This window comes from Laccaria bicolor, genomic scaffold (genome assembly GCF_000143565.1).
Source record: "Laccaria bicolor S238N-H82 LACBIscaffold_24 genomic scaffold, whole genome shotgun sequence".
NCBI lineage: Eukaryota > Fungi > Basidiomycota > Agaricomycetes > Agaricales > Hydnangiaceae > Laccaria > Laccaria bicolor.
The window spans coordinates 51947-75290 of record NW_001889895.1 but is presented as its reverse complement, the minus strand read 5'-3'; the positions used below and the strand labels follow the sequence as shown (position 1 = coordinate 75290).

Below are 23344 nucleotides of genomic sequence, written 5' to 3'. Positions count from 1 at the left end.
GAGTCAACTCGATGCGAGCTCTTGGGCGATATCATATCTCCTCGAGCCAACATCAAATGCCACAGATGTCACGTTCTTGGTATTGAATGCTCCTTCGAAACTTCAGACAGCATACTTATATATCATTCCTCAGACGCCTCTACAGTAGGCGGGAGCGCCGCGGTTCAATTTCGATTTCATAAGCTTTAGGTCTGGGCCCAGACCTAACCCTAGGTAAACAGTGATCGATTGATCGATAGTGATCAACGACGTCTTGGACCGCACGCCCATCTACCCCGCCTCATTGACTGACCAACTTTCCATAGAACCACTTCATACATCTTTTATACATTATATCTTCCTTTATCCTACACATATTTGATGGCTGACATGTAATATCCACCTTTTGCAGCCTGTTTAATGGCTATCAAGGCCAGGGAATACTAATACAAAGAATTTGTTTCTATAACGTCAGACATCTTACTGAAAACCCTCCAGGCAGTAAGAAGCGATAACTCTGGGCGGCCAACAGATAGGTATACCTCCTCGGCAACAGGCACAAAATCTTCAGGATAAAACCGCCGGAATTCCTCTCTGGGCCCTGCTTCATCAGCCAGATATTGTCGAAGGTCAGAAATGACATCCTTTGGTAAGCGGATGAGGCAGTCAATTCCACCATAAAACTGAGGATGAGCAGCGGCGTCATCAGGGACGTGTCCAGATGGCATGTCTTTGCCAGACTGCCACCGGACAGTGCGCTGATTCCAATAGACACGGAACTCGTCAAGGGCACTTTGAACGAGCGGAACAAAAATCCAGTAAAACAAATGCCTAAAACAATGTCAGCGATCAAATGATTGAAGCTGAAGTTCAAGAACGCTCAAACGATTAAACATACCGGTGATAATTGACCTCAGGATTGATCAGACGGTCAGTTTTGCCTTGTAGAATGACTTCTCGCAAATTGTAACCCGCTTTCTCACGAAGCCACCGCCACAATGCCTCGATGATAATGTTGTGAACACTTTTCAGAAGCGCTACGCTGCGATACACGTCAGGATCGATTTGAGGGGCAAAGGCCTCGCTGAAGACAAACAATCCATCACTTGACTTCTTGCTTCGGAACCAATATCACAACGCACCGAAGAGCAACTTGAAACGCAACCTGCCAGCCGATTTCGGACCCCTTATCAAGGTCCAATTGCATTGGCATTCCTGAAGATGTCGAGTCTGAACTCTTTTCTTTCCAATCGAAAAAATCGAACTAACCTCCCAGTTTCTCTAGCAAATCGAGATAGAGGTGGCCTACGGCTCCAGGAGAACGACTGTCAGGAACAACATCTATTTGTGGTAGTTGCCCTGTCCATTTGTCTCGGTATGCATATATCGGAAAGCCTAAACCTCCCATCTGCAATGCCAGGGCACCAATTTTCTCATGACCGTCTCCTGATATTTCGTGATATGGACCAAGGGCGGAGAGTGGCTGTCGGTTTACTTTAAACTTCTTTTTTCCTGGAAATCGTTTCTCTGCACCATCTGGAAAATGTTCCCGCATAATCTTCCTAACGGTGTCTCTTCCAGGGGGCATACAACTTTAAATGACCTGAAAAGAATCTATTCAAGGGGTACTCACCGAGGGACTTTGATGTCTTTGTCTTTGAGCTTCGCCTTGAAGTAATTCGGGCCATTATTCTGTGTCACGTCCTTTTCAACCTCATCAACAACAAGCTGAACGACTTCTTCTGCTCCTAGTCGATTCCTGCGAACGGATGGAATGTTGAATCGGCGTTCAAGTTCGTTCAACTTGGTCTTTCTATATAGCAATGCCTGTCAACAACAATGCCCCTCGATCCACTGCTAGTGGACTTACCCAATGCTAAGGTGGTGATCTACTTGTAGACGTGCCAACTTTTGGTCCTGCGAGAGAGTGTGTCTGGAGTATGTCAACAGCGCGTTTTTGAAGACATCATCTGGTGGGTCTTCAAATTTGAAGCTCAGTATGTTGAACTTGGTGAAATTGAAGACTTTGGCTCACAGATCTTTTTACCGGCACCATTGACACCAGTTTTATTAACCATTATAGTTGCGTATAATCCGGAGAGGCAATGAATTTGAGGGAAGAAACGTATGACACGAACATTAATTTGTGATTTGATCGATGCTTACATTTCTCTTCCCTGAAGTGCAGAACTCGTTTGAGTTTCACCCTCCAATTTTGCCTCGTCACACCCTTTTCTTTTTTTGCCTTCCATCGTTCCACGTTCACACCACTATGTCTACGGAGTGCCAACCACTAGAAGATATAGCGCCACTCCCTTGTGATGGATGTGGACTTACCTTTCCTCTTCGTCAAGCTGAAGGTGATTGTTCGAAGTGCATGAAACTGGCGCTGCACGAACTAGGTTCTCCAGATTACAATGAGCTTCGGGTAAGACCAGCAAAACACTCTTTCATCCTTTCAATGAGTATTAACCCACAAATTTGACCAGAAATGGCAGCAATGCCTCCAGTGTGGCATCACAAGGCGCAACATGTCTTTCGCGCAGCCTGGACAAGCTCAAACCTGTGGGTCTGCTGCCTGCGTGGAGAAAGGGTCTTCTCAGCAAGGTATTACCCTTTGGATTGTCTTCGAATGGTGACAATACTCACATGTCATTGACAGAATCTCAGGTTTCCGGTCCCTTGGGGCCGTCATCTGTTGTAAACCAGCCAGCATCCAGCCAACGTCGTCCTGGTCAGCCTGTATCCCTCAACGAACAGGCCCAAATGCGTGTCGCAGCGCTGCGCGGGAGAATCCAGGGTAGGCAGAATCGAACTGGGGTAGAGTTCGGTACAGGCAATACAACGGGATCACTTCTCCACCACGAACACGGAGGGGGTGAACCGGGGGAGGCAAAGCTCATTGTCGGATGGCAGGTCAGAATCATTGTTTCCTTTTAGCGTTCTCATTCAATAGTAATTACTACTCCAGGCCCGAAGCAACCACAATGGCAAAATTGATGGTGACCTTGGTGGTCAAGTTAAGAAATACGCCATGTCGCGCTTCATGCCAGGTATTGCTTCGGAACTTTTTGCCCTTATCTAAAATCTCCTCACGCCATAATAATTACAGACATTAAGGCTGAGATTGTCGAAACGATTAATATTGAATGGGTAAAATCTAGAAAGCATCCCTTACTGCCGTACGTAAACTTCAATCTGGTTGAGTAGAGACTCAAATCTACTCACTATCTATTCCAGGGAAGAGGTATCCTTTCGATGGAGTGGTAATCGCACTCTTGACCCCCACACAGCAGCGTTGACTGCTCAAGAATTTTATAATCATTACAACACACCATCGGAATCAAATGCCGCTCTCAAGGTCGATCAAATACCCACCTTTTTCAAGAGTAACGTGAAGAAACAGAAGGGACCAATGATTTTCTTTGACATGTATATTGACTGGAAGGCTGTAAGTTGCAATGCCTCCGAAATGCCTCTTTTTTTCGAGAGGTAAGCTGACCTAATTCAATCAGTGGAATACTCGCGTCAACCCAGATGCGGCTAAGAAGAAGAGAGGGCGCAACGATTCAGTAGCGTCAATTCCTTCATCAAAGGCTTCAAAGCAACCCAGGATGTCATCCGGGATGGAATGTAAGTTAATCGTGCTTTTTTCTATCAAATGAATTATCTCACGTTATTATTTAGCAATGGCGTCCTTGTTCAGTCCCAATGCTCGTGCCTCGGCTTCCCGGCAAAGCGCACAAAATGCTGACTATGTTACACTTCGCAAATTTGTATGCTTTGCAGATGTTGTAGCTGGATCCTCCGAAATTCTCGATGTTCATAAGACTGTTTCTGGCCTGTTGAAAAGCACGCCTTTTGCGCGAGGAGCAATGAAGTTAGCTTTTGATGTAAGCTTGTTTTTTTTCACCCCCAGTTTCTTCTAACTTGATTATCTGCTAGCTTCATCTCGAAGATGGTTCACAGCTGGTGGCCAAACGCTTCTTCCGTGTAACGTCATCAGACATGGATGATGACCAGCTTGGAGCGGTTGATCCTGATGTGCAGAAAGAGGCAATTGAGAATGAGGCCCACAGGCTAGCCGAAGGCCAATGGTTTTTAAAGGAGTTTTACACTCTCTGTTCCACTCAAGCAAAAGTTAGTGTCGATAAAGGTGCATATTTTTTTTGTCCTGCACGCTCTAAGTATTCTGGGTTTGACTTATAGATTAGCTATTCAATTCTCCTCTGCCTTCGTTGGCGAAGAAACAGATTCATCGGAAAGTTCCTTCGCTTCTGGCTTGCGTGAGGGACCTTCTTCCCTCAATAAGGTCTACTGGTTGGTCGAACCCAAGAGACCATCAACAGTCACTAAATTTAGCGGTACACTGAGCCATCAGATGAACCGTAAGGACCTCCAAAGTCTCACAATTGCTGCGTTCGCACATTTTGTCTATCTGAAGAGCAAGGCGACCAGGGTCTTTGCTGATATTCAAGGTATTAATGTTCCTCTCACATCGTTGTATTTCTGTACCAGTTCTAATGCACGTTTCGTGAAGGAACTACGACCAACGTGAAAGGGAAGGACACAATGGTCCTATTCGATGTTATGACCCACAGTCCAGCAGGGTAAGCCTTTATTCATTCTTCAATGAGACATTGCGATTACTGATTATTACTCAAATCGTGATTCATCAGTGATACCGGTATTGGCGATTTCGGTCCTGATGGAATTGCTTCCTTCCTGGATGACCACCGATGCGGCTCAATTTGTCAGGGCTTGGGACTGCACAGGCAAGTTCCTCAAGCAGCCGGTGACTCTGGCTCAGAGTGTTCATCTTCCTTGTCGGGTGAGGAAGAAGAGGAACTAGAAGATAACGGAAATAAGAGAGCTGGTCCAGTGGACGATGAGGCACAGCCTTTCTAGTCCCTTGCCCTTGTGTTGTGTGTCGACGTCTACTCCCCCATGTTCCCGGGCCTAGTTTTCTTCCCCTTTCTCTCTCTCTTTCCCTTTGCCGTTCTTTCCGTAAAATTTATATCTCCTTTTAAATCATATCCGATAATTTTTTGCCTTTCGCCTAGTACTCACTCTCTACTTTAGCCAACACAAATACTTTTGTCGCACATCTATCTCTTGACAGTTACCTTTGTTGCTTCTCAGACATTACCACTCTCATTAATCGTGAACATCCCCCATACTTTGTTGATCTTGCATGCCCAAATAGTCAAATCTTTTGGGATAGACTTGAACTCGATGGGTGTACTTGTGCAGGCGTGGTGTCTCTAAGTGCATTATCCAAAAGATAAATGGATTATGGTTGTGTTGCGTGGCCTCGATGAGACTGACCTAGGGTTAGGTCTACGGCATGAAATCGAAATTGAACCGCGGCGCTCCCGCCTACCGTACGCCTCAAGCTTCATCGACAACGCTTTCCAGTGAGGATGATTTTTCAGCCTCTATCGCTGGTCCCTCACGCTCCCATTACTTCGTCGACGTTTAGGAGGCCCCTCGATTTTTAACGCTGGGGTGACTAACTTCGATACCTCTTCTAACGTCCGAGTCTTGTAGGTTGAAGACCTGATCCCATCTCCAAATTCGGTCTGGCGCATTCAACCGAACATGCCCTCAGAATTTGATTGGGTTGCAACGCCAATCCTAGCTACTGTAGCATCTGAGGTTGGCCCGACGTAGTACAACTCATCCACCAAAAAATACCAAAACTTCAGGGAGCATGCAAAGCAGACTTTTAAAAAATTTCTATGTAGGCTGGAAATTGTAACGTTGAACCTTCAACAAACAAAAGGTCAAATATTACATTTAGCCTTTCGGATGATCTGTGAGAAGGGCCAACTCTAGCCAAACAAAATCCTCTCCGAAGGCGCTAGATAAGTAGTGCCCTGAAAGTCATGAATGAGGTGATAAAAGGGTCGTTAAAAAGGAGGCTACTCCAAAACTCTCCAAAGCTTGATTCCCCCATCCTATTACGAGTAAATGTTTTCGACCCTTCAAGAGTATCACCAAGCAATCATCTCAGCAGCGTGGATGATCATTCTATCCCTCATCCCGCAAGACCTAGTGCGGGCTGGAGCCGTCCTCCTCGGTGTTCTTATATGTCTGCACGCTATGCGCCCACGAACCCTCATGAAAACAATTCAACTTCGACTGTCATCCTTGGAGGAAAAGTTACAGGACGCCGTCGATAGTGGAATCATGCGTCAATCGGATACAACTTTTACTAATCAATTTACCAGGGACATAAGAAGGTAAGTTGTTGACATCGTTTCATGAAATAAATTGCTTACTCTATCCACAATACACGCTCTTTAGAATCCGCTACATGACTTTTGAGCTCTATGAGAGGACGCTCATGACGTCTGGCGGAATTTTTCAGGAGATGAAGGCCGTTTGGGAGGGTCTCTCACTCGAGATTAACGAGTGCATTCGCGATGTTGATGCCCTAGAAAGGGACCTCGAAGTATGTTCTTCCGAGCCGTTGCCCTCCCCGGTTTGACATGATACACAGATAAACCGTGCAAAAATCCTAAAGAACCGCTATTACTCGTGGAAGTGACGGACTGAACTAAATACATACCATACCTTTCATGATCTATCACTGTCCTGCTCGACCCCTTCCCATCGCTATGTTGTCTGCACTTTCCGCCTGCTTCCGGTCTTCTGGTGCTTGCTAGATTGTAATCATATGTATTCCCACTTGGAGATTGTTCTAATTTGTGCATTTTTCGCATAGACAGAACGCTCTGTCGCCAACGACATCGCAAACCAGATGGTCGGAAGAGCGGTATGTACGCCCTGTCGGCGGCAGAAAGCGCCTGCCTCTCATTCGTGGAGAATCCCGGTGGCACGATTCCTTTAATTTTACACAGGTGTGTGAGATCGTCTTCCCACGTTGTAAATGCCTTAGCTGCGGCGTCGATAGCCTCTTTTGTTTCAGATAGCCCATATCGGGAATCGTTCCAAGTTCCTTATTGGTAGCGGGGTCTGACAGCGAGAGTGGGAGGGTCATCTGAATCTTCCCCTTGACAGCCATGGACCGACCTTCGCGATGGTCTTTCCACGTTGTAAATGCCTTGGCTGCGGCGTCGATAGCCTCTTTTGTTTCAGATAGGCCCATATCGGGAATTGTTCCAAGTTCCTCATTGGTAGCAGGGTCTGACAGCGAGAGTAGGAGGGTCGTCTGAATCTTCCCCTTGACAGCCATGGACCGACCTTCGCGGTGGTCTTTCCACGTTGTAAATGCCTTAGCTGCGGCGTCGATAGCCTCTTTTGTTTCAGATAGGCCCATATCGGGGATCCTTTCAAGTTCCTCATTGGTAGCGGGGTCTGACAGCGAGAGTGGGAGGGTCGTCTGAATCTTCCTGCACGAGGTGATGATGCGAGAAACGCGTACTCGTAACGACAATCTTGTCGCCGGACTTTGCATCCAACCATTTCCCATCGGTAAACGCCTGAAATTTGATCAAACTTGGTTCTTTCGGACCGAACTGGGAAGATGGGAGTGAGGTGAATAGATTGCACAACCGGTGTGTGCAAATGTCAAGAATCGCACCAACATCACCACGTTTGACTGCGTATTTGAGTTGCCGGAAAAGAAGTGCATCGCGGTTGAAGAGGCATATGTTCTCGAGTGGCACGTCGCGCTTTTTTGGTGGGAGTCGGCGCAAGCGCTGAACGCGACGTGCCGAGCAAAGTTCTACTAATACTTTTCGCGCAATGTCGCGAACCTCTACAGTACTCCGAACTTTTGAGACCCACTCTTCAAGTGTTGCATACCCACAGTAGATCCGGAAACCATCTAGGATGTTGGAGGGCAACGCCATCTTGATTATAAGTTCCCAAGAGGGCTGAAAAAGGGGGAGGGTTTTTGCTGTCCAGCCTCCAACCATAGCCCTACGTCCAAGCAGCGTATTCACCTTCCAAAGCGACCAAGGTGATTTGCTATTTGGTTTTCCCCAGTGTTCATTGGTAACCATACGGTCACCCGCCATCTTCATGTGAAACACTCCATCTTGACCTTTTGTGTATCAACTCACGTTCTCGAGGAGGTCTAAGTCATCTCGGCGTGCCGCAGCTACCGGACCACAAGAAAGTTTAGTTTCATTCACCACGCATCAGTGAAAGATTTACCTTGTCAACGAGGAGCTTAGAGAGCTGATCTCCGGCACAAATGAGTATGCCGTGCTTCTGGAGGTCTTCCGCAGTGAACTTCAAGTGGCGCGTAACGATGGTGTCGAGAACCTCTAGCGTTCCATCCAAACTTGACTCGTCAATGTGCATCGCAGGCAAGGGATACTGCTTCGTCTTGTGCAGCGGAATCTGATAGACTGAGGGTGCCGCTTCGGTCCCATGCCGAAAACGGTCACGAAGATCGGGGAAGGCATCGTAGAGGATGTCTTGAATATGCCAAAGCTGGCCATCCTCGACACGCCGCACTTCCTCCAAAGATGGAAGAAGATCTGCTGGTCAAAAGGACAACAGCGGCAGGCGGTTGTTGCGACGAGGCAACAGGTCAAGTGGTAGTCCACCGAACTCAACCCCGAAAAGGGGGATGAGGGTGGCTGTCGTCCCGTTGTCAAAATGTGCCTTCGAATCATGATGTTGTTCCGTCACATTGAAGGCAATGTTCAGATTATCCCAGATAATCATCACAGCCTGGGTTCGTGAAACGGCGTGCATTTCCTCAAGACGCTCTGCCCCGAGCTGCTTGAGTTTAGCAACAGCCTGCGTATAGGAAAGGGTGAGACCGGCGTGGTTGAGAACATCGAAAAGTGACCGTGACGCGCCGCATGCGAGAAAATACATGCACGTCGTCGTTTGGAACTCGGGGGCATGGTCATTGCGTGACTTGACGAGCATGCAGATTGTGGTGGCCACTGTCTACACTTATAAGTTAATAAAGGTTCATATAAATCGATCCTTTAAAGAGAACTCACCAGGTTGCGGTCCTTATGGATTGAAGTGGACTCGTGTGATCCACTGACCCGCTGTAGAAGGTCATATAGTGTCGGGGCAAGCAGCTGCGTCTGTGCAAGAACCCGCTGCAGTGAGAACCTCGCGAGAATGTCCGTAATCGGAACACCCTGGCCAGGTTGGAACTCCCTAACGAGGACCTTCCACTCGGCTTCGATACGTTCAGCGGTAGTACTCAGAGCCCAATCGATGGCCATATCTGGATGGCACGCGTGAATAGAGTCGAGGAGTTCGGATCCGTGATACGAGAGCATCCATGAGACTTGAACGGAAAGGACGGGGTCTCTGGTATGGAAGAGGGTGTGTAGGTAGTCATGCAAGGATTTGAAACCTGCACCTCAGATACTCTGCCAAACCACTCTCAGCTGCTCAACATCAAGCTCCTCCTTCTTCCTAGCCACCAACTCTTCCTTCTCCCTCGCTTGCGTTAGCCGTTGGGCTTCGCGATCTCGTTGAATGTTTTGTATTTCTTGAGAGGTAAACGGGCGGGCGTTCTTTGCAGAAAGACGCGGTTTTTTGGGTGCAAAGCCATCGACAAACGTAAAAGATTGGTTCTGTGGAGTAACTGGTATGTTCTCGTCGTGAGCGCGCTTGCTTCCGCTCATAGCAATTGGAGAGGTGGTTAAATGGACGCACCTCGATCATAAACGCACGTGTCGTAAATTTCCTCTTTGAGGTGATGTCGGATTCAAAAAGTTCTGTCACGTACTGACGTTATGGTACCGGTATGGTACCGGTATATAATTACACCCCAATAGTGTACATATCCATAACGGCTGGTATCGAGACTACCTTGCGGCTGTAAAGGGCCGACTTTCATCTCACCACCCCGTTGTCTATTCTTGCGTCACACCACCTCAACGTCAACGAACACACAGAGGCAACAATAGACAGAGAATTCTGCCTGGGATTACAGATGCCCTTCAATCTTTGCATAATAAGTCTCGAATGGATAGATATCATGTCCACTCTTCAGGGCTTCAACAAATTTACGAGGTAAGCTATTTTCTTCATCTGCAGTGCCGCGGCGCAGATACTTACGGTAGTACTGGGACTCAGACAAACCGGTTGCTTGGTGCGGCGCCAATCTTGATCCCGAAACACATACCCCATCCATCACCAGCCCTCACCAGGCGCCAACGCCTACGGCAAGCGTGAAATCAACGACTACTCCAAAACTTTCTCCCCACACCTTACTGAATCGATGTTTTCAACCCTTCAAGAGTATCACCAAGCAATCATCTCAGCAGCATGGATGATCATTCTGTCCCTTATCCCGCAAGACCTAGTGCGGGTTGGAGCCATCTTCCTCGGTTTTCTTATATGCGTGCATGCCGTGCGCCCACGAACCCTCATGAAAACGCTTCAACTTCGGCTCTCATCCTTGGAGGAAAAATTGCAGGACGCCGTCGATAGTGGAATCATGCGTCAATCGGATGCAAGTTTCACTAATCAATTCACGAAGGACATAGGAAGGTGAGTTGTTGACATTGTTTCATGGAATAACGTCCTTACTATGGCCACAACGTACTACGCCCTTTAGAATCCGCTACATGACCTATGAGCTCTACGAAAGGACGCTTATTAAGTCCGGCGGAATTCTTCAGGAGGTAAAGGCCGTTTGGGAGGGTCTCTCATTCAAAATTAATGAGTGCATTCGGGATGTTGACGCCCTAGAAAGGGACCTGGAGGTATGTTCTTCCTAGCCGTTGCTCTCCGCGGTTTTACATGATGAACAGATAAACCGCGCAAAAATTCTGAAGAACCACTATCGTTCGTGGAAGTGACGGCCCGAACTGAATAGATACCTGCTTTCCTCCTGCTTTCGATTTTCTGGTACATATGCATTCCCACTTGGAGGTTGTTCTGACTTCTGCACTTTTTGCGAAGTCAGGGTGTTCTACCGCTTTTTTTGAGTAGCTTAGACGAGTTAAATGTTATAGTTGTATGAATATTGTGGAATCGGTGTCTTTCCAATATCCCACGATGCGTGGTCCCATCCATGTCCTTCGAGGTCCGAGTGTGCTTTGATGTCTCGATAGATACCCCGGTTTCGATCCTTCCTCGCAAAATTTACCCTCCCCTTTGCTTTATCCAAAAATCGAGCACGTCATAGGATGGGAAGTTTGTGTGTTTGTCAGGGGGAGGGTAGAGATGTCAAGACGCCTCGGGCATTTATGTGCGGGGGGAAGGGAAATTGACGGGTATGAAAGGATATGGCAAAATGTCAATTTGTGGAGGGCGTTGGGAGTGGGCAGGGGACGAACCACGAAGACCAAAATGAAACAATTGTGCCTGAGGTGAGGTGGCACACCGTGAATTTCTCTTATTGGGGACCGGAGGTGGGTCAAGGTATGGAAGGTATGGAGTGCAGCTAGGATTACAAGCGGGATTGATCTGGCAGCTGCCTGTGCTATGATAAGAACGTGGGTTGGAGAGGAGGATCCAAAGCCTGATAAGTACGCCTGATCCTTGCGTGAATTTTGAAGGACCTTAACTTAGGGGCAAGGTAGGCTTCATGGAGGCATGTGGGACATTACGGAAGGCATTAGGATTTCCTCGAGACGCGGAGGTAAATTGCTCATTTGGAAATGAAGCCGAAAAGAGTCCGAGCCGAAGAGCAATCGGAGGCGTTGGTCGATCTGTCGTCGAATTGTTGTCGTGCTAATGGAGGCAAAGCTGTTTTCGTGGAACTAGAACCGTTGTCATGACGGTGACCCGCGAGTAGACCTCAAGCGCTGACTTGACGGCAGTGTGCGTAGAAAGGCGTATGTTCGTTCATGTCTGTTCATGTTGCAAATCAAAATCTATATCTGGCGTCCTGGCGAGGATAACGTTGGTGTAACCACTATGGCCCGATTTCCACAATCGGCCCGGCTACTACAGGGAATGCATATCGATGATTCTTTGTCACTTCTAACAAGAAGACCGGTTGCTTCTAGGGTTGCGAATGTACCTGCTAATTGATGTAGAAGATGAATGAGTAACTTAGAAGATGAATTCAACAGACCTGACTCGTGCGCCATGGCCACCCCCTAACCTGCGCATCGCAGTCCTGACCACCGGAACCCCGCAAAGGCGCCCATCTTGACGTGATACCTAATCCCTATGAGGGCCACCTCGGGCCCGTACGCAATGTGCCCCGTAGGTTGTATCCTCGTACTCGGGGTCGATCTTCATCCAGCCTTTCGAAGGGACTCAAAAAGTTCGTGAGAAAGAGATGGGCCAGTCCGAACGTCCTCTTGTCGACAGTCAGCACTTGGTCTCTCTCTAGCCCTTGCGCAAACAGGTGTCCTAAACACCAGGTCGGTTCCAACAAAATGGCGCTGAAATGGTGATAGATGCCGGGCAGCTGAACCCAATTAGACTTTAGAGTCCTCCGAGCAAGAGGAGAGATAGGAAGCAACGGAGAAGCTGGAGTCAAACGAAGAAGGGGTGGCATACGCGACAGAGAAGGCCTTAAAATAAACAAAGAGGTCGGAAGAAAAGAGGACAATCTTCGCTACGCTAGTAGTGGGCCTTCAATTGGTCTTCAATCTTGTGCCAGTGGATGTGGGGGACGAAACACGTGCTGGAGTCGCGTCGCGTCACGCAAAACTGACCTGTGACGCATCGTAAAAATTATTCTTCAATAAATCATTCCAGGCGCCCGCGCAGCGGTAAACTTTCAGTGTAGAAAAGAAGTTTCCGGTAAGCAAAACTTTAACGATCAGTCTGGCATGGTGATATAACTGTTCCAAAAGGATCAATATAGCGTTCTGAAGCTCTATAGACCCAAAACAGAAGCCAACGACCGACTGATATAGTGGGCTCAAGAAGTTCTGGTCGTTTCGAAACTCCTTATCCAGGTATACCTTATGGGATGGAAAACTTGGAATCAGAGCTGGAAGCCAACGAAGAAACTTTGCAAACATCGACAGCCATACGATTACCCAAGCGGCATGGCCTTAATCTGACAGCGAAGGTCAATGGCAAGGCCTTCACGGACTTAGGGGGGAGCAATTTCGAGGTGAAGAGCAGCGGAGCATCTTCAGGAACAAGGAAGCCAATCACTACCTACATGTCGCGTTCCAAAGGACAACGGGGTGCCCTGCCCCTGGTGGTGGACTCGGGTTCATCCAGCCCCGACGAACTTGACTCCTTGTCCCAGTCAGACACTCACTCTCCTACAAAGAAACCGAGAAAGATGTTTGACGAAGATGTACAAGCCGAGTCGGTGGACAATGAGTACGTGAAGCGTTCGAATGCCCTTAAGAATCTGCGTTTCCGCAAGAACAAAAGTCAAGACAAAACGCAACCTGAAGCGTCGGGTTCCAAAGCACCGCCCTCAAAAGAGAACGAACCCCGCGTTGTAAAAGACGCAGGGATAGCCTCAAAACGGTCGCTTGCCTCTAAACCTGCGAAACCACGGTTGGACGATTGCGAGACCTCACGGCCACTAGGCGACAAGAGTCCGAACAGGCAGCTTAGTCCACCGCCATCTCACCCGCCTCCTCGGGAAAAACCCAAACCTCGTCCCATTAAGAAACCTCAAGCAACCACCGTTGATGCCGCGCCGAAGACAACGAAGAAGCCAAATATCCCGACTGTGAAGAAGCCTCATTTTCCGCTTCCAGTCAAACGAGCACCACTACCTTCTGAAACAGAAGAGTCTCGCGCTGCGCACTCAAATTTGGGCATCTCTTCCAAAACACGGCTTCCCGACCAATTTCCATTTCTTTCGCCAACCTCCCAACATACTCCGCGTGCTACCTCGTCAAAGACGGCAGAAAGGCTTCCCTTTTCTCCTCCAAAGTCGCGAGTTGACGATTTTCCTTTTCCATCACCACTTGCATCGGACAACCGAGGGAAAAAGATCACACCTAGCGCGTTTCCAATGCCGTCTCCTCAGTCTTTTGACGCTTCGTTGAAGGGCAAGGGCAAGGCGTTAACTGTCAGTGCCGAAGATGATGAAGAGGATGAGGATGGAAGTTATGGCCGCAAGAGCAAGGGTACTCGACTTGAGCCGTTCCCAATGAATACACAAATACTGCGGAGTGTTAGTTCTCCGAGTGTCCAGTCGTCTCAAGCAATGAAAAGGAACTCGGATGGAATTTGCAGCGATGGTGATCAGCATGTTAAGAAGCGGCGGAAGGACGACGAAGATGACATGTAAGTCCTCTGCCGTGCTTGACTTGATGTCAATTGATTCATGATTCAGGCTCCCTGGTCATCATGCGTTTGAGGACGACGACGATACATGTCAGTCGGCTCTCTTTTTACTTTACATCCTTCTGACCAATCTATTCAGTGTTCATGTCCCCATCTGTCGACCCCAAGACCCTCTGTCCCTATTGCGACACCCCCTTACCGACATCTCCAACACCCTTCCTTGAGAGTCTCCTCGCAAAAGTATGCAAGAAGTCCACCCGTGATCCACGGCCTGCCAATCCATTAGGCCGGAAAGCGCCCTTGGCAACTTTCATCGCCGTTTGCCAACGGCATCGATTTGAGAGCCAGATTCTCCCAGAAGCTGAACAGAAAGGGTGGCCGAAGACCATCGACTGGGCGAAAGTAGGCGGGCGGGTGGAGGCAATGCGTGATTCCCTGCAAGCCCTGATCAACGACCGTGATGCTAACGACGGCGTCGAATTCTTTTGGCCAACTGAAGGTCCTCGATCGAAATGTGTTTTTTGGAGAGATGTCGTGAGCGAGGTGAAACAGAAGGGTTCGAGAGCCGTTGCAGGGGTTCGGGGCCAGTTTGCCAACTTTGAGAAGACGCAGCCTGGCTAGTAAGCGTTGCTTCACCTACAGCGACATCTATGCTGACCCAACTTTATTCTGTAGCTATGGCGAGTTGGGTTCAGTCATCATTCATCAAACGTTGTACAACCTCTTTCCACCATCCGAGCTAGACCCAGACCTCATCTCACCACTCACATCAAACGAGTTTATTCAACGGATTCTGGTCCCGGAAGTCGCTGTGAGACTCATCAAGGAGGACCAAAACCTTGAAGGGGACGTGGGGACTACTGAAGCTTTGCAAATCCTACGTGAAAGCTCTGCGTATGGCGTCGCGATGTTCCCTGAGGACAGTGGAGAATCGGCTGGTGTAGGACCAAGTCGTGGTTTCCGTGGTCAGAGGCGAGAGGACGAGATGGACGCGGGTGATCTTATAGTCATGGAACGCGCTCGGAAGAGGCGGAAGGAGTTGGAAGAGGAAGACGAGCACGAGAAGGAGCAGGAGGAGCAGGAGCAGGAGGATCGGAAAAGAATAGAATGTCGTGGAAGGAGGACCCGGAAAGGGAAAGCCAAGGAAACGATACAGGAGGAGGATAGTGGTTCGGACGTTGTGTTTGTGCCTCAAAAGCCCAAACCGAGACCGAGGCCCATCAATAAATCCTCAAGCAGTGGTGCATTGGCTAATGCTGACGTGGAAGATGAAGTGGTCGTATCAGTGAGGGAAGCAAAGGCCTCTCGGAAGATGAGCAATGCCACTCTGACTGACATTGGGGACGTTAAGTCTCAGCGACCCAAGCGACCGACGGCCAAAAAGTTTCCATTCGACCTTGACTCTGCCGTTGATTCAACGGATGATGACTCCTCTTCACTGCTTGACCCTTCACCCCGACATCGTTCTCTCTCTGCCAACGAAACGGGAAATCAGAGTGTACGTGTTTCACCTACGAACTCACCCCCACTTGCTGTCAAGAAGAGGCCTCAAACGAGGGCGAAAACTCGAAGAGGATCTTCGTCTGAAGTGAATCTCTACTCAACCAGCGAATCTGAAGGCGACCGTTCTGACGCCAGCAGGACAAGAAGGGGCCGTAAAATTCAAAAGGTTGAGTCCTTCATGGACACTGCGGTTCACAGCCTCGAAATCGAGGATGACGACGACCTTCACGGGGATCATTACACCAAGACACCCATCGCCAAACGCGACAGACAGAGTACTGTCGAGATCACTGACGATGACACACCCAAACCTGTGCGATCACCTCCTTCACGAGTATCATCTGCCGTCTCGGCGGCATCCGAGTCCTCTACGACGAAGCCTTTGGAATGGGCTCGACGGCGAAGGCAGGAAAAGCAAGCCAAGGATCGGTAAGTGATCTTCCTAATCACCTTGCTCCGCACTTCCTGAGCATGGAAGGGCCCAACGAGGACATGGATAACACCGTCTTACTTTGTCTGTAGGCCTCTTCGTAAAACAAATTTAGAGTCTCCTTGGGTTCGTAGTATGCTTGATGCCCCCCGGGACTCGGACGAAAGCTGCACAAGCACTGGGCCCTCAACGCCTCTTGATCAGCGGGGGTTCAATTGGTTGTTAAACGATAGCTCGCAGTCATCATTAGGCAGTCGGTGAATTACGACCAGGGACAGTAGGAAGCAGATAATGTAAATATGAACTTCGCATAAGAGTAAGAATCAGTCCTCCGCGAGGTCATACAGGCCATTTTGCGTGGGCTTGAGCCATTCAAGAAGAAAGGTTACAATTTTTGCGAGTTGAGGTTGAAAGAAGCATGACCGTAGTCCAGCGTCTGGATTGCCAATCGGTAATACTCATACCTCCCAAATTTCTTTTTGAGGATCAAGAAGAGAAATTGGGTCCCATTGGAGAGGCAAAAGCGGACGGCATCCAGACTGTTGGTGCAGACCAGCGGACATCAGTCAGAGCACACTTTGAGAATACAGATACTGACTTTGCATTTGCTGAAACTGTCATCGCTTGCGTGACAGCCTCTGGAATGGACTCCACCAGCCTGACAACTACCTCGCGCTTGGCTTCGACGAGAATGAAGTGTTCTCTTGCAAAGCGGAGAATGGACTCAGGAGTCGCGCTGGCACCAATGAGAAATTCTAGGAACGGAAGGAATGAGCAGAACGAAGGGGAATTAGCAACGACACAAATTACCAAAATTATCGTTGTTTGCATCTTTCGTATATTCAATGATGCCGTAGTCTATACTTCCACCGAATATAACCTGATGGGTTTGATGCGTGAACAATGCATCGGGTTGTTTCATTTCCGGGATGATGGCCAGAGCTTTATTTGGAGTGTTCTTCTGGGTGATTTTCCCCAGTGAAAGGAGAATTGCGTCAAGCACCATCCGAGCGCTAGCCTCGTACTTTCCAGCAGCAAATAAGCATAGTTCAGAAAAGGTTGACAGATAGCCACTTACCGTCATGTTGACGTGCGAGTAAATTTCTTGCACTCGAGAGCGAAGGTCTTTGAGCTCCTCATCAAACTTCTTTGCTCGCCGTTGTGCAAACCGTTCAACCTTGCCGCTGTCGAAGGAAAGTCGCCCACTTCACCCCTAAATTTTGGAGGTCGCCCGCCGAGGCGTTTGAGAACGAAACCTTCTATAAAATATTGTGAAAGAATCATGGTCAGATAGGGATGAGACGTACAATTTTTTTAAATTTTTTCATCATGCTATACATTTTTTCCATATGTTCCATCATCTTCGCCAAGTCGACCTCGGTTTCATCGATGTCTGCGTACTCTTCCTGTAGAGCGTTGACGAAGCCCACTATTTGCCTTATCTTCGAGACATCTACAGAATCCTCTCGAAGGCTGCGCCTACGCTTGCGGGCCTGGATTTCAGACATGATGGCGAAAAGGAAAGGAAGCAGCAATGGCATCCCCAATCAATACCCATACTGATCTAATTATAAACAAAGCAATTATTGACGTTTTCGAGTTAGTTGGCACGCAATCTTTTTTTGCCAGTTTGTGTCCACGAGCTCAACGAGAGGTCGATGACCGCCCACGTAAATAAGAGCCGGACTCGGAACGGCTGATGATACGTCCTATCTCAGATCTATTTCAGATATCTTGGAAATGGAGAAGAGAACACGGATGTACTTACGTTTCAATAACTTCAAGGAGAAGGCTACAGTTTCCTGGAAGTCTTCCACCGCCGCTCAGACGAATGGTCTCCCTATTCACACAAGGCAGTCAGAATCCACCGAACCGTCCTTGCGAACTCCACAGGTCGTCCAAAGCGCCTGGGATATACGATATCCTCATTCTCAAGGCTACTGTGCGTCTTTGCCGGGAAGTTGTGGATGTCGAACACTCCAGGTGTAATGGTAACGACACGAACGGCGTATCGAGCGAGGTCGCGTACCATCAGGAGAGTCTTGGACCGAAGAGCACCTTTCGATGCCGGTTGACCTGGCTGACCCTCGAACTTCAGATGAAAGGTCAACATCAAGCCATCAGTGAGAGGAGATTTTACACTCACGGCAGCAGCTTCGACTACTGTATGCGCATCATTCGTGAATATGTTTAAAAAATTGGCACTTGAGAAGGCGTACCGCATCTCATCAATGTGAAGCAAGCAAGCCGATAGAAGGGCACGAACTAATCGATCATGCCCTTCAGTCACGTTCGACCTGGAAGCAGTCGGCAAGTCTAGCAACGACTTCAATGCTGGTAGAGTAGCCCCATGAGGTCAATTTCGGATGATTCGCCCTTTAGTAAGTCTGGCCGAAAAAACGGATGAGCGATTGTGAATGGCATGAGGGGTAGATAGAACGTACCGCAGTACAGGAGGATGGCAACGCCTCTGACCTCTTCAAGTTGAGATGTATTGATCGAAACCCCAATAATGGCTGTAAACGCGGAGAGTGCGGATACAATCAGTGATATGCTCTAACATGGAAACCTGAGCCCAAAATCGGAGGTGAGCCAAAGGCACTCACGAATAATCCCACCACGTGCAGTAGAAATAGAGTGCTCCAGTATATGTGAACATATTCTCAAACAATGCGCCCCGACACCGATGATGGTGATTTCGATGGGAACTACATAGTATACTCACTTATGTAGATCCAAATTTCAAATTTACCATCCCCATGTTGTCGCTGAGTCAAAGTGCAAGGTGTCATGAGACCGCGACCGCCTTGTTAGATGTATGCCGTCCATTTCCGAATGAGCGTTTTTTGAGGACCTCTCCCATCGTTAGACGCTGGCGCGAAAAGCCCTCACACGTCTTGCTCATGCCACACCCCATCTGACTCCTCCTCGTACTCTAAATATTGAGGACCTCCAGGAGCCAGGATTCCATTCTGATGGGGTGAAAGTCTTCGATCCATGATCACCTTCCGGGCCAGAGCGGAGGGATTGCCGAGACTGGAAGGACCAAGGTGGTGGGGAAAATGAAGTGGCAGAAGGGCTGTGAATGCGAGGAGTTGAACGGGTGAGTAAATGTAATTGGGTTAGGGGATCAGGTAACGCGACAAAGCATGGGTGCAATCGGGCAGGTTCTCTTGGGAGCAAAGAGGCTCTATATGAAGTTACAAGGTGTGTATGTCTTGTCCTGCTTGGAATGCGCGCTTCCCTGTAGGGCTAGATCCGAATGGGCAAGTGTCGAAGTCGCGGGATCCAAGCCATACGTAGAATGGGCCAGACGTCGCGTCATCGATCATCGTTCGTCATCAATTCATTGGTGGTCTCAACCACCTCCATCACCACCACCACCACCATGCCTGAAACCCAGACACACAAGCGTAAACGCAGTCATCAGGGCATTCCTACTGATATGCGCGAGAGAATGATGAGCTCCCTCGATGTTCTACGCGAAAAATACTCCGGAATAGAGAAAACGGAGGAGGAAATGGCAGAAGTGGAGAAAAATGTGGACGAATGTCATCGCTTTTTGGAAGAAAGAGTTGGTACCCTTTGAATTTACTTGGCAATATTTCCCCAATATTTTCCAGAAAGTGACGTTCTCAGATGCCTCAAAGGTTGAACTTGAAAACTTGAATGTCAAGACGGGGCGACTCCTCTTCAACCCCCGCAAGATTGATCAGTTGGCACAAGCTCGAGCGCAGCATGTCGTTGGGGAACAGCTGAAAGACCTTGGCTCTCGATTGCAAAAGATCTATCGGCGCGTGAATATGATGGTAGGCAGCTGCCTGTCGACCACCCTCCTAACTATGCTTAGTCGTCGTTGAAAAGTAGCAGATTGGGGCTAGGATGATTTTCGAAACCATTCTCATGTCATTGGGAGAAATTACTGCAACGTTGTTTCCCAGCCGAGACCTTGTTATCATTCCGGAAATGAAACCAAAGGATGCCTTGTTCACGAATCGAGGATATCAGGTGAAATTCACTGGGACTATTGACTATGTTGTCATCCAGTGCGAGAAAGGCAAAAACGGCGACTACCAGGGTAATTTGCTTCATTGTTGAATCCCCCATGGTTCCACTCATTTTTTCTGCTCTCAGAATATCTTGTTAGTCAAACCCCGACTGAACTTGAAGGCCTTTTCCGGTCTGCGGCTGGACACTTCTTCCTCATAGAAGCCGAATTGAGATCACCTGAGTGGGATGAACTCATCCTGGAAGCCGTCGCGCAGGCAATGACGATTTCGTCGAACGCGAAGTGAGTGTTCATATTCCAAAACTGTGCACCGATTGATCATCGCTGGTCTGTACAACAGCTTGAATACTGTTCGCTTCTGCGTTTCAGATGGCACCTATTTCGCCTTTTATGTGTTGAAAAAGAAAAGGGGGGTCTTCACATACTATGGATCAATCTTTCGGAAAGTTCATCCAGACGATGATAATTTCGATGACGAGCTTCAAGTGATTATAAACCTTCTTCTTGAATGGGTATGTTTACTTTGCAGTACTTGCATGCCCTTACACGTTCTAATCATGTCATTAGCTCCAGCCCACACGAACTGATTTGTATCAATTGAAAGAGAACCCTAGGTTTGTCAGGCATCTCGCCCGTGCTGAACAGGGCATGTGAGGTTTTTTTGCTTTTCTGAGCCTTAGATCTCTGTAGCAGTCGAGGTCTCTGCCGCTAGGATCTCCCCGGATGTCCTTCACGTTACTCCTTCATCGATTGTTCAATACATTCATGCCGATGTTCGCTCTCATTTTTGTTAACATGTCTTTCAGCATGGCGCCAAATTCTAGCGGAAAAACTGTGGTCCTTATGGCTTATACAACATGAAGGACAAATCACAGGCTAGATTTGCTCACATACTACTAGCGGTCCACCTTGAGAGTAAACTTTGTTTATTAATGAGTTTAGGTGGTGCTGGATGCCAACAAAACTTAATGTAAGACCGTTGATATGTCGTGAAAATGGAGATGAGAACACCGACGTACTTACGTTTATTTAACTCCAGGGAGAAAACTACAGCTTTCCTGGAAGTCTTCCACCGCCGCTCAACCGAATGGTCTCCCCATTCACGTAAGGGCAGTCGAGAATCCATCTAACCGTTCTTGCAAACTCCACAGGTTGTCCAAAACGCCGGGGATATACAATGCCCTCATTCTCAAGGCTACGGCGCGTCTTTGCGGGGAAGTTGGCAGTCATGCTGGAGTCGAACACTCCAGGTGCAATGGTAACGACACGAACGGCGTGTCGAGCGAGGTCGCGCGCCATCGGGAGAGTCATGGACCGAAGAGCACCTTTCGTGGCAGAGTATGCCGTTTGACCTGGCTGACCCTCGAACTTGAGACGGCATGTCAACGTCAGGTCATTATCAAGGAAATCTAACACTCACGGCAGCAGCACTTGCAACGAATATCACGACACCTCTTTCCCCGTCGCTTCCTTCTTCAGGAGCAACCTTGACTAGGTGTTTCAAAGCAAGGCGTGAGAGGTTGAACGACCCAGTGAGATTCACATCTATGGCGAAATTCCAAAGATCGAGAGAATGCGGTTCTCCGTGTGCATCAATAATTTTCGCTGCTGTTCCCACTCCTGCGCAATTGATTACACCACCCAAAACGGCTCCCGTATCTTTTGTCCATGCGACTGTTCCCTCGACAGCGCCATTGATTTGGGCAACATCTGTGATGTCTGTTTTGAAGTACTTGACCCTGGAAGAAATTACATCCGTTGGAGGTGCAGAGCGATCGAGAATGGCAATATACGCCTTGTGAGTGAGAAGATCGTGCACCGTTGCAAGACCCAAACCGGATGACCTGTATGATTCATAACATAGATAAGTATTGGCTGTAGCGCCCCCCTTGAACGTACCCGCCTGACACAATAAAGGTGCGATTCTCGATTTTCATCGTGGTTTTCTAATGAACGTCCCTCAACTCATTGCTAGATATCGTCCGGGCCCGTCGGCAAAGCAGGTGGACGCAAAATATCACAAGCCAACAAACACGTGACGTTACTGTGTGAACTGCTGAAACTTAAAGGAATCGCCGGAAGGTATCGATAATCGGACTCGTAACCATTCCCTCTCGATAGGAAGCCTCGAAGATTTGCTAACTGGCTTCCATAGAATCGAGGAAAGGGCCCGCAACCCCCATGATCTCCACTGCCGCTAGTACCTCGCGCTTTCGCCAAGAAACATCACTAGGGGATTGTCGGTACCTATTGCTCTTTACTCGTCCCGTCTGCTGAGGATGAGACGGTCCAGGGCAAGAACACCATCCAAAAAGCGCTGATCTTGCATGGACTCGTGTGGAGGTTGAAAGACAACCCCAAAGCCGGAACCTGGAGCGCTATATTCGCGTGGCACTTTCAAAGCCGCGCAGATTCTTATGGGAGTGTGGTAGTATTGAAGGGTTCAAACAAGCCTTCCTCGATTGTGTTGAAAGTACGCAACTTTACCTGTTTGCGGCCTTTGGAGGATTGACGAGCCATGAAGATCACCATCATGTATGGAAGGAAGGCCGCACGTTACGTCGCAATCTCAGCGATCTTGATTTAATGGTCAATTTCGTGAACAGTCCTAAGGATCCCTCGAGGCGAGTTCAAGGAATTATTGCGGACTGGGACATAGCCTCAAAACTTGGCGACGATGGGAATATTATCCCTAGTGCTGCCCTCCACCAAATCACAACTCCTTTCCTGTCGTGTGACCTTTTGAACGAAAGATTGGCTTGGTCTCACTGTTATCGACATGAACTAGAGTCGCTCTTTTACATCCTACTTTGGGCTGCAGTTCATTATGACCTGGAAAATCAACTGCATTACAGGACCGCTGTCAACAAGGGACGGGTTCTCCCAGCCCTCACACAATGGACAGATAAATATATGCGACTGCATAAACTTGTGCTCATTTTGAACGGCACTGAAAGGCACAAAATCTTCTCGCACATCGGCCCGGAATTTAAAACAATTGAAACAGATTGGCTTGAACCCCTCTCAGAGCTCTTCCGCCAGGCATATCGTGAACAACTTGGGTGGAATCCGAAGCTCAACCCGAATTATAACCATGCTACGTGTAACGGGATGGTGACTTTTGAAACCTTCTTGGCTGCGATGGGAGCAACTCCTTGCGGGTTTCCCGGAATGGCTGAGTCGATTGCTCTGTGAGATATATAAATTTCTCTGATATGGATTTCGTTACGAGGTACGTCATCGTCATTATGTGGAATGCGCCAATAAATCCAGCGCGCTATTGTAACAGTTTACACTGCAAA

General features: G+C 48.4%; 11 protein-coding genes across 11 annotated transcripts; 6 read left to right on the top strand and 5 right to left on the bottom strand.

Moving 5' to 3' along the window:
* Positions 1–422: 422 nt before the first annotated feature.
* On the bottom strand, positions 423–2057 carry LACBIDRAFT_329870 (uncharacterized protein; the record flags this gene model as incomplete). The annotated part of the gene is made up of 7 exons (XM_001884052.1): positions 423–810; positions 878–1096; positions 1122–1194; positions 1249–1571; positions 1613–1792; positions 1850–1958; positions 2015–2057. The coding sequence occupies 7 exons, from the start codon at positions 2055–2057 to the stop codon at positions 423–425; spliced, it is 1335 nt and encodes a 444-aa protein (XP_001884087.1).
* A 339-nt stretch (positions 2058–2396) lies between these two features.
* LACBIDRAFT_329869 (uncharacterized protein) lies at positions 2397–4887 on the top strand (the record flags this gene model as incomplete). Its single annotated transcript, XM_001884140.1, has 11 exons — positions 2397–2407; positions 2469–2895; positions 2951–3032; positions 3092–3161; positions 3220–3430; positions 3495–3612; positions 3667–3872; positions 3925–4135; positions 4194–4457; positions 4520–4589; positions 4659–4887. The coding sequence occupies 11 exons, from the start codon at positions 2397–2399 to the stop codon at positions 4885–4887; spliced, it is 1899 nt and encodes a 632-aa protein (XP_001884175.1).
* A 1065-nt stretch (positions 4888–5952) lies between these two features.
* LACBIDRAFT_329868 (uncharacterized protein) lies at positions 5953–6532 on the top strand (the record flags this gene model as incomplete). The annotated part of the gene is made up of 3 exons (XM_001884139.1): positions 5953–6224; positions 6289–6436; positions 6485–6532. The coding sequence occupies 3 exons, from the start codon at positions 5953–5955 to the stop codon at positions 6530–6532; spliced, it is 468 nt and encodes a 155-aa protein (XP_001884174.1).
* Positions 6533–6944: 412 nt separating this feature from the next.
* Positions 6945–9554, bottom strand: LACBIDRAFT_329867 (uncharacterized protein; the record flags this gene model as incomplete). The annotated part of the gene is made up of 8 exons (XM_001884051.1): positions 6945–6997; positions 7018–7302; positions 7370–7646; positions 7753–7869; positions 8107–8415; positions 8515–8856; positions 8913–9234; positions 9355–9554. 8 exons carry the CDS (start codon positions 9552–9554, stop codon positions 6945–6947), a joined length of 1905 nt encoding a protein of 634 aa, XP_001884086.1.
* Positions 9555–9910: 356 nt separating this feature from the next.
* On the top strand, positions 9911–10736 carry LACBIDRAFT_329866 (uncharacterized protein; the record flags this gene model as incomplete). Its single annotated transcript, XM_001884138.1, has 5 exons — positions 9911–9945; positions 9970–10024; positions 10073–10425; positions 10493–10640; positions 10689–10736. 5 exons carry the CDS (start codon positions 9911–9913, stop codon positions 10734–10736), a joined length of 639 nt encoding a protein of 212 aa, XP_001884173.1.
* Positions 10737–12811: 2075 nt separating this feature from the next.
* LACBIDRAFT_303446 (uncharacterized protein) lies at positions 12812–16103 on the top strand (the record flags this gene model as incomplete). Its single annotated transcript, XM_001884137.1, has 5 exons — positions 12812–14100; positions 14150–14190; positions 14240–14720; positions 14776–16032; positions 16082–16103. 5 exons carry the CDS (start codon positions 12812–12814, stop codon positions 16101–16103), a joined length of 3090 nt encoding a protein of 1029 aa, XP_001884172.1.
* A 416-nt stretch (positions 16104–16519) lies between these two features.
* Positions 16520–17541, bottom strand: LACBIDRAFT_329864 (uncharacterized protein; the record flags this gene model as incomplete). Its single annotated transcript, XM_001884050.1, has 5 exons — positions 16520–16788; positions 16844–17057; positions 17112–17217; positions 17240–17292; positions 17341–17541. The coding sequence occupies 5 exons, from the start codon at positions 17539–17541 to the stop codon at positions 16520–16522; spliced, it is 843 nt and encodes a 280-aa protein (XP_001884085.1).
* A 136-nt stretch (positions 17542–17677) lies between these two features.
* LACBIDRAFT_329863 (uncharacterized protein) lies at positions 17678–18825 on the bottom strand (the record flags this gene model as incomplete). Its single annotated transcript, XM_001884049.1, has 7 exons — positions 17678–17729; positions 17802–17873; positions 17902–18125; positions 18180–18196; positions 18478–18549; positions 18640–18741; positions 18786–18825. The coding sequence occupies 7 exons, from the start codon at positions 18823–18825 to the stop codon at positions 17678–17680; spliced, it is 579 nt and encodes a 192-aa protein (XP_001884084.1).
* Positions 18826–19421: 596 nt separating this feature from the next.
* Positions 19422–20696, top strand: LACBIDRAFT_329862 (uncharacterized protein; the record flags this gene model as incomplete). The annotated part of the gene is made up of 6 exons (XM_001884136.1): positions 19422–19607; positions 19657–19842; positions 20081–20111; positions 20168–20324; positions 20383–20554; positions 20610–20696. 6 exons carry the CDS (start codon positions 19422–19424, stop codon positions 20694–20696), a joined length of 819 nt encoding a protein of 272 aa, XP_001884171.1.
* A 393-nt stretch (positions 20697–21089) lies between these two features.
* HCD-1 (3-hydroxy-acyl-CoA-dehydrogenase) lies at positions 21090–21979 on the bottom strand (the record flags this gene model as incomplete). The annotated part of the gene is made up of 3 exons (XM_001884048.1): positions 21090–21410; positions 21463–21886; positions 21942–21979. 3 exons carry the CDS (start codon positions 21977–21979, stop codon positions 21090–21092), a joined length of 783 nt encoding a protein of 260 aa, XP_001884083.1.
* A 356-nt stretch (positions 21980–22335) lies between these two features.
* On the top strand, positions 22336–23237 carry LACBIDRAFT_329860 (uncharacterized protein; the record flags this gene model as incomplete). The annotated part of the gene is made up of 1 exon (XM_001884135.1): positions 22336–23237. A coding segment is annotated over one exon (900 nt), but the record flags the coding sequence as incomplete, so codon positions are not given.
* Between the last annotated feature and the right edge of the window lie 107 nt (positions 23238–23344).